Source organism: Coregonus clupeaformis, chromosome 23, assembly GCF_020615455.1.
Source record: "Coregonus clupeaformis isolate EN_2021a chromosome 23, ASM2061545v1, whole genome shotgun sequence".
Taxonomy (NCBI): domain Eukaryota; kingdom Metazoa; phylum Chordata; class Actinopteri; order Salmoniformes; family Salmonidae; genus Coregonus; species Coregonus clupeaformis.
In genome coordinates, this window is record NC_059214.1 from 4,113,889 (window position 1) to 4,128,328 (window position 14,440).

The 14,440-nt window shown below is 46.5% G+C and overlaps 1 protein-coding gene across 1 annotated transcript; it reads right to left on the reverse strand.

Annotated features, from left to right (window-relative positions):
* Positions 1 to 408: 408 nt before the first annotated feature.
* LOC121536379 (X-linked retinitis pigmentosa GTPase regulator-like) lies at positions 409 to 13,785 on the reverse strand. The gene is made up of 15 exons (XM_045206397.1): positions 13,727 to 13,785; positions 13,299 to 13,424; positions 12,889 to 12,987; positions 12,731 to 12,793; positions 12,474 to 12,632; positions 12,194 to 12,343; positions 11,922 to 12,080; positions 11,610 to 11,765; positions 11,367 to 11,491; positions 11,043 to 11,261; positions 9,004 to 9,502; positions 8,820 to 8,908; positions 5,219 to 5,284; positions 1,373 to 4,803; positions 409 to 556 (listed from the first exon to the last, which is right to left on the reverse strand). The coding sequence occupies exons 1-15, from the start codon at positions 13,755 to 13,757 to the stop codon at positions 409 to 411; spliced, it is 5,520 nt and encodes a 1,839-aa protein (XP_045062332.1). The 5' UTR covers positions 13,758 to 13,785.
* Between the last annotated feature and the right edge of the window lie 655 nt (positions 13,786 to 14,440).

The window sequence follows — 14,440 nt, forward strand, 5'->3', positions numbered from 1 at the left end:
GCTACTACATGATACTCAAATTTTCCCTATACCCATCATGAGGTTGCTACAACCTAGCCTATGAATGAAAGTTTACAACGTAGGTGTACTGTATCTAATTTTTCCAACAGTCAGGTCAAGGCATTTAATATTTGGTGGACAAGAACAAACTATGCATTCATGAGAATAAAAAATATACACTTGGTGCAAAGAAAACTCTCAATAAATAAAGAAATATAAGGGGGGGTCAGAACTGTGGATAAGTAACATAATAGAAAGTACACATCCACACTGAGGTTTTCAAACACCTGTACTGTGTTAGTCTTATGACTCAGGTTTCTCAGGTCCAGAATAATTCCAGCCACTGTTAACAGGCAGGTTTGGGTTCTGACCCAATATGGATTTGGAACCATTGAGGTCCAGTATGTCTCACTTCAGCTCCAGGTACTGGGGTAAGACATTGTTCCAGAACTGTTGGGATTCTTGGGTACTGTTGGCCTGTTTTCCCCCTGTGGTCCTCTGCTTGGTACGGGCCGCTGGTTTGGGTTTCTCCCTCTGGGTATCTTCCTTCCCTTTCCTGCTGGGGGGAGCTGCTTTAGGTGGTATGCTCTTTGAGCCTTTCTTTTTCCCTTTTGCAGATTTTATCTCTTCCTCTTCTTCTTCTTCTTCTTCTTCTTCCTCCTCCTCTTCTCCTTCTTTAATATCTTTCTCTTCTTTTTCTTCCTCCTCTTCTTCTTCTTCTCCTTCCTCTTCACCTTCCTCCTCTCCCGCTCCTGTTTCCTCCTCCTCCATCTCCCCTTTCTGTTCCCCTGCACCCTCTTCTTCTACTTCACCATCACTTTCTTTCTTTTCATCTCCCTTCTCCTCCCCCTCTTCTCCACCCTCCTCTCCCTCTGTGTCTTTTCCCTCCACTTCCTCTCTATCTTTTTCTTCTTCCTCCTCTTGCCTCTCCCTTTCCTCTTCTTGTTTATTTGCTTCCTCCTCTCTCTCTTCATCCACTTCTATTTCCTCTTTCTCATCTTCCTGTTTTTCACCATCTTCCTCTCCTTCTCTATCCCCCTCTCCTTCCTTCTCTCCATCATCATCTCCTTTCTCCTCTTCACCCTCCTCCTCCCCTTCACCCTCCTCCTGCCCTTCACTCTCCTCTTCCCCTTCACCCTCCTCCTCCCCTTCACCCTCCTCTTCCCCTTCACCCTCCTCTTCCCCTTCACCCTCCTCTTCCCCTTCACCCTCCTCTTCCCCTTCACCCTCCTCTTTCCCTTCACCCTCCTCTTCCCCTTCACCCTCCTCCTCCCCTTCACTCTCCTCTACCCCTTCACCCTCCTCTTCCCCTTCACCCTCCTCCTCCTCCCCTTCACCCTCTTCCTCCCCTTCTCCTTTCTCATCTTCTTCTCCCTCCTCTTCTTCATCCTCTTCCTCACTTTTTTCATCTTCAAGTTCTTCCTCTCCACTAGCCTCTTCCTCCTCTGTCTCATCATCCTCTCCTCCCTCCTCACCCTCTTCGACTTCACCGTCCTCTTCCCCTTCCTTTTCATCCTCTTCTTCCTCACCCTCAACTGCTTCCTCTTCCTCCTCTCCTACATTGTCCTCACCTTCTCCACTTTCTGCATCCTTTCCCTCATCGTCATCCTCTTCTCCTTCCTCCACCTCACTTACACCTGCCTCCTCCTCCTCTTCTTCACTTTCACTACCTTCCTTATCCTCTCCCTCTCCTTCCTCCTCTGTTCCACTCTCTCCCTCTCCTTCCTCCTCTCCTGACTCAGTAGCTTTACTTTCTTCACTCTCTGCTTCTTCTGCTTGCTCATCTTCCTCCTCTTCTGCTGATCCCTCACTCTTGCTCTCAGCCTCACTTCCTGATTCATCAACACCCTCCTCCTTTTCATCCTCACTCTCATTGCTCTCCTCCTTTTCCTCTTTGTTTTCATCCTCACTCTCTTCATCACTGCACTCTTCTTCACTCTTATCCTCCTCTTCCCCCTCTCTACTTGTCCCAGAACCACTCTCTCCTTCCTCGCCTTCCGCATCACTCTCTTCACTCTTCTCCTCCCCCTCCTCCTCTAGACTTGCCTCAGAATCACTCTCTTTGCTCTCCTCCCCCTCTCCTGTCCCCTCAGAATCACTCTCTTTGCTCTCCTCCCCCTCTACTGTCCCCTCAGAATCACTCTCTTTGCTCTCCTCCCCCTCTACTGTCCCCTCAGAATCACTCTCTTTGCTCTCCTCCCCCTCTCCTGTCCCCACAGTATCACTCTCTTTGCTCTCCTCCCCCTCTACTGTCCCCTCAGAATCACTCTCTTTGCTCTCCTCCCCCTCTACTGTCCCCTCAGAATCACTCTCTTTGCTCTCCTCCCCCTCTACTGTCCCCTCAGAATCACTCTCTTTGCTCTCCTCCCCCTCTCCTGTCCCCACAGTATCACTCTCTTTGCTCTCCTCCCCCTCTACTGTCCCCTCAGAATCACTCTCTTTGCTCTCCTCCCCCTCTACTGTCCCCTCAGAATCACTCTCTTTGCTCTCCTCCCCCTCTACTGTCCCCTCAGAATCACTCTCTTTGCTCTCCTCCCCCTCTCCTGTCCCCTCAGAATCACTCTCTTTGCTCTCCTCCCCCTCTCCTGTCCCATCAGAATCACTCTCTTTGCTCTCCTCCCCCTCAGAATCACTCTCTTTGCTCTCCTCCCCCTCTCCTGTCCCCTCAGAATCACTCTCTTTGCTCTCCTCCCCCTCTCCTGTCCCCTGAGAATCACTCTCTTTGCTCTTCTCCCCCTCTACTGTCCCCTCAGAATCACTCTCTTTGCTTTCCTCCCCCTCTCCTGTCCCCACAGTATCACTCTCTTTGCTCTCCTCCCCCTCTCCTGTCCCCTCAGAAACACTCTCTTTGCTCTCCTCCCCCTCTCCTGTCCCCACAGTATCACTGTCTTCTGCTTCTCCCCCTTCATTCTCTTCACTGCTCTCTTCCAGACCCTTACTACTCCTGTCATCCTCATCCCCCTCTTCTTTTCCCTCTTGTTGGGTGCTCTCCATGTCTGTCCCATCCCCCTCTCCATGTCTCTTTGTGGAATCTTCAGCTTCATCATCCTCAACCTCTGACCTTTGACCTCTACTAGTGTTCTCATCGTCATCAACCTCGGCCTGACCTCCTGACCTGTCACTAGCAGCATCTGTGGTGTCTGGGTTCTTCTCAGAACTCCTGCTCCCTGCTTCCTGATCAGAATACCCGAGAACGCTGATGCGGACGGCGGTCCTCTTGCTTTGTGCACCTGCACTGGGATCTGATGTTGAAGAGAAGGATGAGGAGGAGGAGGAGGAAGGCTGGGTGATGGCGCTCTGTTTGGTGAACCTCTCTACCCGGCTGGACCGTCGAGGAGGGATAGAGGTGGCTGTGTCACTCTCCGACTGAAACCCCCTCACACTTGTCACTGCCTCACTCAGGACCCCCATGGTTACGCCCGCCATCCCCACAGCTGGAAGGAGAGAGGCTGCATCACTGAGAAATCCTCCCCAGCCAGGCTCCCCCTCCTGGGATTCACCAATGGTATCTTCCCCCCGGACCGCCACTCTATCCTTGACCTGAGAGACAACCAGTGGCTCTCTAAGCTCAGACTTCGCTGACTTCTTATCCCGAGCATTTTGAGGCATTGCATCTGATAATGACAGTGATGCGGATGGTGATTCGGCCTTTGAGGTAGGTTCTACTAAGATTGGTTGGCTGGAAACCCCTGTTGGCTTGCTTTTCATTTTCACCGAGGTTCCCTTCAACTTAGTCAGTTTAGCTTTAACCTCTTCAGGTTTAGTCACACTTTTTGTTTCTGTGACTTTGCCTTTATCTTTAACAGTCACTTTGTTCCCCTCTGTTGTCCCTGACTCTTTGAGAGTAATAGACTCTTCCGTCTTTTGTTCATTCACCTCTTTTGCCTTCCTTTTTCCCTTTATTCGAGTGCTTTTACCTTCAGATGGTTTGTTCTTATCTACAATCTCCTTAGGAATCCTCTTTACATTCAAAGGAGTGCTTTCAGCCACAGTTTTAATTGGAATTGGCTCCTTTTCCACTGGTTTACCTTTAACTTTGACTTGAGAGGATTTGACCTCTTGAATGTTACTTTTCACAGGGTTGGACTTGACCTCTAATTGTTTACCTTTAACTTTGACTGGAGCGGACTTGACCCCTTGAAGTGGTTTATTTTGAACTTCAATAGTTTTAGTATCTTCCTCTGCAATTTTGGATTTCTTGTCTTTGGACTCCAAACTTTTAGTTTTGATGGGAGTGCTGGTCGCCTCGGACTCCTTACCTTTGACCTTTACAGGGCCTTTACCGTTCATCTCTGTACCTTTATTCACCTCAGACAGCTTGCTTTGATCATGCTTTGGAGTGCTGGGTTTAGATTCAGACAGTTTGCTTTGATCATGCTTTGGAGTGCTGGGTTTAGACATCGATATCTGGATCTGACTGTGTTTAGGAGTGCTAGGTTTCGATACAGATAACTTGCTTTGTTTCATTGCAGGTATACTTAGCTTAGACCCTGCTTTACCTGTGCTTTGAGGATTGCTCTCTAGTTTACTGGTGTTCACTTTAAGGCCAGCCTTTTCTGTTGTTAAAGTGATGTTCTCCTTGCCCCTGGCTGGGGTTTGGGAGGTCTGAGGGGTCTTTAGTGGTTTGGGGCTCTTTGTGGGCATGGCCTCTGCCTTTAACGAACTCATGCTGGAACCTCTCAGAAACTCGGTGGGAAGGGCCTTATAGGAAGGTAGCTCCGCCTTCCTGTTGGTCAGGGTTCGTTTAACCTCCCTCTCTGCCTCCTTCACAGCTCTCCTCAGAGCCCGACCCTTTTTATGTCCCTGGAGAGATGAGAAAGAGAGAAGGAGACAGAGAGAGAGAGAGACAGAGAGCGAGAGAGAGAGAGAAAAAGAGAGGAGGCAGATAGAGAGAGAGAAGGAGAAAGAGAGTGAGAGAGAGAAAGAAGGAGGCAGATAGAGAGAGAGAGAGGACACAGAGAGTGAGAGAGAGAAAGAGGATGAGGCAGATAGAGAGAGAGAGGAGACAGAGTGAGCGAGAGAAAGAGAAGGAGGCAGATAGAGAGAGAGAGAGAATATTCAGAGTAGAGGAAGAAAGAGAGGATTTGAAACAGTAAAGTGTAAAGCAGAATAAAGGAGCCAAATGTAGAGTGAAAGAAAGAAGAAAAGAAGAAAGGAAGACAGACATGTAGACGCCAGTCCTTCCGTCCTGTCCCTTACAGTAAATACAGTAACATACCTTATCCTTCTGCCCTGCCAATGTAGTCCCAGTCTCATCGCCAGAATCTCCTCTCGATAGTGATGCCTGCCTCAAAAAGAACGGGACACAAGTCTCACAACCAAACTCAACATCTCATTTAACTATGTTGAGATACGTTAATAACCTACATACAAGCTCTTACGTGAAACAACTATAAAGGGTTATAACACAAAAGCCAGAACCTTCCTTCCATCAGCAACGTAAACAAAGTGTGCGTAGTCAGCTTTCCTGCAGTCAAACATAAGAACTGCATAACAGAATAAAAAGCAGAGGCTGGTAGGAAGAACTACGACACGTGGCGATGAAATCCGTCAATTTTTTCCTCTATCCCTGCTGGAAATAAATGATAATCCAAGTTAATGAGAGGTTATTGAGGTGTGATGCAAAAGCGGACCGATTCGCTCATTGCCATGGCAACCTTTATTAGAAGCCTTGCCATTCAGCCCATTAACACATCCACCTTCATCATCGCGTGCCAAACTCCTCACGTATTACACCTCAGAGGCTCTCTATGGAATAGATGAAACACGTATGCACTACGGAGCCAGGAAGTGCTGTGTGTGTATGTTGATGGGAAGGATGGCGGCAGGGACAGGGGTTAAGCTGAAACCCATTTGTTTATTGGCATCTGTAGCACTGAAGCTGCAACAGGAGATTTATTACATGTTTCCTTGGAAAAGCAAATGAGCGAGACAGACGCAGAGACAGATGGAGAGACCCCAAACCAAGCGCAATTAAAATGAATGGTTTCAGATTTCACCCCCAGTGTTCCACCAAATGGAAAATGCCCCCCTATGCCTAATCTCACACACTCCCTGTTCACCCACGACTGCCTGGCCAAGCACGACTCCAACACCATCATTAAGTTTGCTGATGACACAACGGTGGCAGGCCTGATCACCGACAACGATGAGACAGCCTATAGGGAAGAGGTCAGAGAGATCCTGGCACACAGATCCCCAGATCCTCAAAGAGTTCTACAGCTGCACTATCGAGAGCATCCTGACCGGTTGCATCACCGCCTGGTATGGCAACTGCTCTGCATCTGACCGTAAGGCACTACAGATGGTAGTGCGTACAGCCCAGAACATCACTGATCACTAGGGCCAAGCTTCCTGCCATCCAGGACCTATATACTAGGCGGTGTCAGACGAAGGCCCAAAAAATGGTCAAAGACGCAAGCGGTCCTGGAGCGCCAAGTCTAGGTCCAAAAGGATCCTTAACAGCTACTCGCTGTTTATTATCTATGCATAGTCACTCTACCCTTACCTACATGTACAAATTACCTCAACTAACCTGTACCCCTGCACATTGACTCGGTACCGGTACCCCCTGTATATAGCCTCATTATTGGTATTTTATTGTGTTACTTTTTATTTTTTGCTTGAGTTTATTTGGTAAATAATTTCTTAACTCCATTTCTTGAACTGCATAGTTGGTTAAGGGCTTGTAAATAAGCATTTCACGGTAAGGTCTACACCTGTTGTATTCGGTGCATGTGACAAATAAATTGTGATTTGATTTGAATAAGCACGAATCCGGAATCCTCCAACCAAGATTTCTAGAAAACCTGATATTTTAGGGAAAGTTACTGTAACTTTACAGCCCTTGACCAAAGTAATGAGCCTTTATGATCCCAGGCCAAAGACATGGAGCTCACATACCTCAGACCATAGCAAGACAGCAAACAAACCTACACATAACACATACAGTGCCTTCAGAAATTATTCACACCCCTCGACTTCTTCCACATTTTGTTGTGTTACAGCCTGAATTTAAAATTGATGAAATTGAGATGTTGTGTCACTAGCCTTCACACAATATCTCATAGTGTCAAAGTGGAATTATGTTTTTAGAAATGTTGACAAATGTATTAAAAATGAAAAGCTGAAATGTCTTGAGACAATAACTATTCAACCCCTTTGTTATGGCAAGCCTAAATAAGTTCAGGAGTAAAAATGTGTTTAACAAGTCACATAATAAGTTGCATGGACTCTGTGTGCCATAACAGTATTTAACATGATCTTTGAATGACTACCTCATCTCTGTACCCCACACATACGATTATCTGTCACGTCTACTCCCGCTCCACCGCTCCAGCGCTCAATGTTGCCGGTTTACTAACCACCGGTCCTGGCAACCCATCATTACGCACACCTGGCAACCTTCATCACGCACACCTGCGCTTCATCATTAGGCACACCTGGACTTCTCACTTCCCTGATTACTTCCCCTTTATTTAGCCCTCTGTGTTCATCAGTCCTTAGGTGTTATTGATTGTCTCTCACCTTCTGCACCTGCTTTCTGACTCCTGGCCTATACGTAACATTATCTGTAAGGTCCCTCAGTCGAGCACTGAATTTCAAACACAGCAAAGACCAGGGAGGTTTTCCAATGCCTCGCTAAGGGCACTGATTGGTAGATTGAATATTCCTTTGAACATGGTGAAGTTATTAATTACATTTTGGATGGTGTATCAATACACCCAGTCACTATAAAGATACAGGCGTCCTTCCTAACTCTGTTGCCGGAGAGGAAGGAAACCGCTCATGGATTTCACCATCAGGCCAATGGTGACTTTAAAACAGTTACAGAGTTTAATGGCTGTGATAGGAGAAAACTGAGGATGGATCAACAACATTGTAGTTACTCCACAATACCAACCTAAATGACCGAGTGAAAGGAAGGAAGCCTGTACAGAATAAAAATATTCCAAAACATGCATCCTGTTTGCAATAAGGCACTAATGTAAAACTGCAAAAAATGTGGCAAACAAATTAACTTTATGTTCTGAATACAAAGCGTTATGTTTTGGGCAAATCCAACAACACATCACTGAGTACCACTCTTCATATTTTCAAGCATGGTGTCTGTATCATGTTATGGGTATCCTTGTCATCGGCAAGGACTAGGGAGTTCTTTAGGATAAAAAGTAACGGAATAGAGCTAAGCACAGGCAAAATCCTAGAGGAAAACCTAGTTCAGTCTGCTTTCCAACAGACACTGGGAGACACATTCACCTTTCAGCAGGTCAATAACCTAAAACACAAGGCCAAATATACACTGGAATTGCTTACCAAGATGACATTGAATGTTCCTGAGTGGCCTAGTTACAGTTTTGACTTAAATCGGCTTGAAAATCTATGGCAAGACTTCAAAATGTCTGTCTAGCAATGATCAATAACCAACTTGACAGAGCTTGAAGAATTTTTCAAAGAATATTGTGCAAATATTGTACAATCCAGGTGTGCAACGCTCTTAGAGACTTACCCAGAAAGACTCACAGCTGTAATCACTGCCAAAGGTGATTCTAACATGTATTGACTCAGGGGTATAAATACTGATGTAAATGAGATATTTCTGTATTTAATTTTCAAAAAATTTGCTAAAAGTTCTGAAAACATGTTTTCACTTTGTCATTATGGGGTATTGTGTGTAGATGGGTGAGAAAAAAATATATTTAATCCATTTTGAATTCAGGCTGTAACACAACAAAATGTGTAATAAGTCAAGGGGTATGACTACATTCTGAAGGCACAGTAGTACACATAATATTTTATAATAAAGCCACTGTACTCACCAGGTTTAACAACGTGTCCTTTTCATCCTCCATATTCTCAATGAGCATCAGGCTGTCAGGGGCTTCTGTCACTGTGTCCTCGGTCCTCTCTGTAAAACACACAGAGAACATGGCTGCACTGGGATAGGTCATAGAATAGTTTTGCGAAAAGGAAAGATAGCATTGTAGGATTCAGCTAATATACCTGTCTGTGGTGGGGTGGGACTCCGAGAAGGGCTGGGGTGCCACTTAGACAGCGTTTTGGGGGATTGGTTGTCATCTGTGGGCTTTTTAAAGGGGGTTTTAGGGGTCAGTGTGGGGGCGGGGATGAGTTTAGGCATGGATTTGAAGGACCGTGAGGGGCTAATGGGTTCTTTAGACGTGGATTTTGGTGATTTTGACGGGGTGGGCTTCTTCTTAGGGCTGGACTTGGAGGAGAGTGAAGGGCTGGGAGGGTCTGGGAATGTGAATTTGGGTGACCGTGATGGTGTTAAAGGGGGTTTGCCTCTGGGTTTGAGTGACCGAGAGGGACTGGGGGCGTTGTTTGAGGAGGGATTGGAGGACAGTGAGGAGGTGGAGGGGTCTTTAGATGGTGTTCTGGAGATGCGGATGTTTCTTGACACGGGAAGGGAGGTGTTGAAGAAGCCAGACATCAGAGGAGGAAGGTTACGGAACATCTGGCCAAACTGATCGGGAGAACACTCCTGAAACTCACCACACAGAAAAGTTGAAAAAATATATAAACGGAACATGCAACAATTTCAACGATTTTACTGAGTTACAGTTCGTATAAGGAAATCAGTCAATTGAAATAAATGTATTAGGGCCTAATCTATAGATTTCACATGACTTGGCAGGTGCGCAGCCATGGGTGGGCCTGGGAGGGCATAGGCCCACCCACTTAGGAGCCAGGCACACCCACTGGGGAGCCCAGCCAATCAGAATTAGTTTTTCCCCACAAAAGGGCTTTATTACAGACAGAAATACTCCTCCGTTTCATCAGCTGTCTGGGTGGCTGGTCTCAGAGGATCCAGCAGGTGAAGAAGCCAGATGTGGAGGGCTGGCGTGGTTACACGTGGTCTGCGGTTGTGAGGCCGGTTGGATGTACTGCCAAAGTCTCTAAAACGACGTAGGAGGTGGCTTATGGTAGAGAAATGAACATTAAATTCTCTGGCAATAGCTCTGGTGGACATTCCTGCATTCAGCATGCCAATTCCACGCTCCCTCAAAACTAGAGACATCTGTGGCATTGTGTTGTGTGACAAAACTGCACATTTTAGTGGCTTTTTATTGTCTCCAGCACAAGGTGCAACTGTGTAATGATCATGCTGTTAATCAGCTTCTTGATATGCCACACCTGTCAGGTGGATGGATTATCTTGGCAAAGGAGAAATGCTCACTAACAGGGATGTAGATACATTTGTGCACAAAATGTGAGAGAAATAAGCTTTTAGTGCGCATGGAACATTTCTGGGATCTTTTATTTCAGCTCATGAAACGTTACCAATACTTTACATGTTGCGTTTATATTTTTGTTCAGTACTAAATAATGGCTACATAAAGGCTCAGTTGCTCTCTCAGGCCATATTAGTCCTAAAGAGTAGTGATTGAGACTGGTACACATAAAGTAGGCAACTGCACATGACCATTACCAGAGAGGAAGAGGCGAAGCGAGAGGCTCCACTCCAGTCAAAATCTGTCCACGCGAGAATACAGCAATAAGCAAACCAAGTGGGGATTTTCCGTATGGAGGCCTAAGAGAACGTGTCAGATTTGGTCAACAAAAAAATGTGATTGTTAATTTGCTAAGTGAGGCTTATCTGATCGAATAGAAGTTTCGTAATGTTTAGGTTGTTACGAATGTACTTTTATAAGTGGCCGAACATGGCATCTCGGCAACTTTGAGAAAAATGATTTTATATCGGAGTTGTAGCCTCTCATTGGCTAGAATGTTCCCTCCTGATCTCGCCTCCTCCCGCCTGCCTTTCCGCATATCTGCCCTCTCATTGGCTAGAATGTTCCCTCCTGATCTCGCCTCCTCCCGCCTGCCTTTCCGCCTTTGCGACAACGTCTTCCATTGCTGGGTGTAGACCATCTCATCATTATATACAGTATCTCTGCAGAAATGTGAGGCAACATTGCTCCCTAGTGAAGGCAACCAAACACCACAACTCTGTCACTCCTTGTAAGCAACACTCCGGTTGTCCTTTCTGGAACTTTCTGATGTTTTGGCTCAGTGCTCACCCTCTCCCTGCGGCGGGCCCTAGCAGACAGGGTCCAGAGAGGAGGTGCGGTCGGTGGGGTGGGCATCAGAAGGGAGGGATCCATCAAGAGCAGCTCAGTGTAGGTCTCCAGAGCTTCCAGAATGGTCTCTGTGACATCATCCTCCTCTATCACCACTTCCTCAACCTCAGGGGGTCTGGGCATAGCCAACACGAGCATGTGAGAGCTGCCACCTGCCACCTGAACACACATGCACAGTATTAGCACATGCACAAACACACACACACACACACACACACACACACACACACACACAAACAGACACTCACACACAACTTGACTCACTGACTGGACGCTGTATTTGAGGAATCGTGGGCACAGTGTTGGTCTGAACTGGTTGGTGAAGTTCTCTTCCCCCAGTCCTAGTTTACCATGGCGACCGTCCCCAAAGGTGTACAGAATCCCACTGTCTGGAGGGAGAGACATGGGGTCTCAATGGAACATGCTCAGGTTTCAAATGTCTGAATGACAACTTCTATTCAACAGTGTATACTTAGTAGAATAGATTAGAGTAGAATAGAAGCTTGCCTGTTATCACAGCGGTGTGATTCTCTCCACAGGTTACGTGACTGACTCTGCCATTCCGGAAGTGGTCCAGTGCTTTGGGCAGAGGTGCTTCGAACAGGAAGGTCCCGTGGCCCAGCTGCCCATGCTGACCCCGCCCAAATGTGTACACATCCTCCTCTGGAACACGGAGAGGAAGAGAGAGCGAGAGAGAGAGAGAGAGAGAGGGAGACAGTTACCAACTGGAAATGATTTGTGTCTGTACTGTTATTTTATTAACAGTACTGTATCTATGAGTTAGTATTAATAGTAATAGTATTTCCCAGAGGTATTTACTTGTGAGTGCCACTGTGTGCTCCCCTCCACAGGACACTTGGATGACCGGGTCCTGGATGCCTTCCACCTGCTGAGGGACTCTGTGATTGGCCAGCTGGTCAGGGAATAGACCCAGCCTTCCGTTCCCGCTCTCCCCAAATGTGTAGAGGTCCCCGTCCACTGGAACAAGCCCAAACCAACCACAATAACCCAGCCAAATTACTATATGACAACAGGTTAATGGTATGCATAAGGTTTAGCTCCCCAATTTAAAATAACCATGTGTGTGTTACCTGTGACGAACGCTGAATGGTAGTATCCACAGGACACCCAGGCCACTGGCTGCCCCACCATCACCTCTCTAGGCTCTGAGGTGTAGCTCTCGGCCCCGAGACCGATCTGGCCAACCGAGTTATCACCCCACATGAACAGCCTGCCATCCTCTGCCAACACACATACAACACAGCACACATACTGACAGAGAAGCTAGACCGACCGACAGACAGACCGACAAACACACACACAGTAGACAGGCACACAGTAGACAGGCAGTCTGTCTGTAATCATCCTTACCTGTCAGAGCAGCTGAGGTGTTGCAGCCAGCAGCGAGCATTTTGATTGGTGTGTGGTCAGAGAAGGGATGAATCAGGTGGAAGGTATTTGTGTCATCACAGTGTCCCAAACCAAGCTGCCCCTCCTGGTTACTGCCAGCACCATAAACCCGCCCACTCCCTGAGAAACATGGGCGAAAGCCTCATAAGTCATTGTAACGGCACATATTCATAACATCTTCTCTAGTAATGCAGAGTAAAATAACATGATTCTCATACATGTGCACACTGTTGTGTGGTCTCCCCCACATGCTGCAAACTTCACTTTTTCAGACTTCAACACTAAAGAAAAAACAAACATGTTTTAACGTTACAAAACTTTGCAAAACTTTCACAAAATGTGTGTCGAACATAATCCTTGTACATGATGGACTGACCTTTCACAGCAGTGGGCTTGTTGATGTTGACGTTGCTCTTTGACCCCAGTCCTAGCTGACCCCGGGTATTACTTCCAAACATGAACAGCCTGCCATGGCCTACAGGTAGGAGAAGAGTCAGTAGGTTACACTTATTTTCATAAACTGCTATTAAACATAATTATACTGTTTTTATGTATTTCTTTATTTGTGTCTTTGAACAGGTAAATACTATACATGCCTTGAAGTAAAAAGCATTTTGTTCATAACACTGTCTGATTATAGGTCCATTAATAAAGTGATAATTAACCATATATAATGATTTACAGGCATTTTATAAACAACAAACGAGCTATTTATTGATAGCGTTATACACAGTGCCCCCAAGTCAGCCAATCATATGGGAGAGTGTAGGCTACATTATTGATCACCTGTTACGACAGCAGTGTGATCACCCCCACACGAGATTTCTTCTGGATGGTCATTCTTCAGCCAGAATTTACTGGGCACATTGTCAGCAAACTTGCTCTTCCCAAATGTGAAGATTGCTCCTGTTTCTGTTAGGGTAAAAAAAAAATTTAGACAGGAGAGAAACTATGACATTTCATAGGAGTTTGAGGAAATACCAGGTGCTATAAGGTTGTACTAAATGACTTCACTACTAGGCTTTACAGCAGTAGGTAAATCCTAATGCCAACCGGTTGTCACGTATTTAAGTCGCTACAAACCAGAAATAGCAACAGGTTAGCTAATGGTCACTACCACACATTACTGTCTGGTGCTAGTATAGCTACTATTTAGCTAAATAACAACCATGTGCTTCAAAAAAGCGATTCAGACACTTGACAAGTTTCCTAACCAGGTATATCATCCTCCGTCTGCCCGGTCATCTCTCCCCTGGCGTCCGCTCACCTGTCACATTCCTCGGCAGAAACAACCTGCGGATTCGATTATGCTGAGCTGCGGGGCACCGGTCTATGGCACGTGACTTGACCAGTGTGCGCAACAATTGTGGAATCGGCGGTTCGCCTTCAAAATAAATGTCCCCCATTGAAACATGCAAACGTGTAATTTTTATTTATTTAACCTTTATTTAACTAGGCAAGTCAGTTAAGAACAAATTCTTATTTACAATGACGGTCTACACCGGCCAAACCCAGACAACGCTGGGCCAATTGTGCGCCGCCCTATGGAACTCAGGCCTACCACTGTTGTGTCATCAGCAAACTTAATGAAGGTGTTGGAGTCGTGCCTGGCCATGCAGTCATGGGTGAACAGGGAGTACAGGAGGGGACTGAGCACGCACCCCTGAGGGGCCCCCGTGTTGAGGATCAGCGTGGCAGATGTGTTGTTACCTACCCTTACCACCTCGGGGTGGCCCGTCAGGAAGTCCAGGATCCAGTTGCAGGGGGAGGTGTTTAGTCCCAGGATCCTTAGCTTAGTGATGAGCTTTGAGGGCACTATGGTGTTGAACGCTGAGCTGTAGTCAATGAATAGCATTCTCACGTAGGTGTTCCTCTTGTCCAGGTGGGAAAGGGCAGTGTGGAGTGCAATAGAGATTGCATCATCTGTG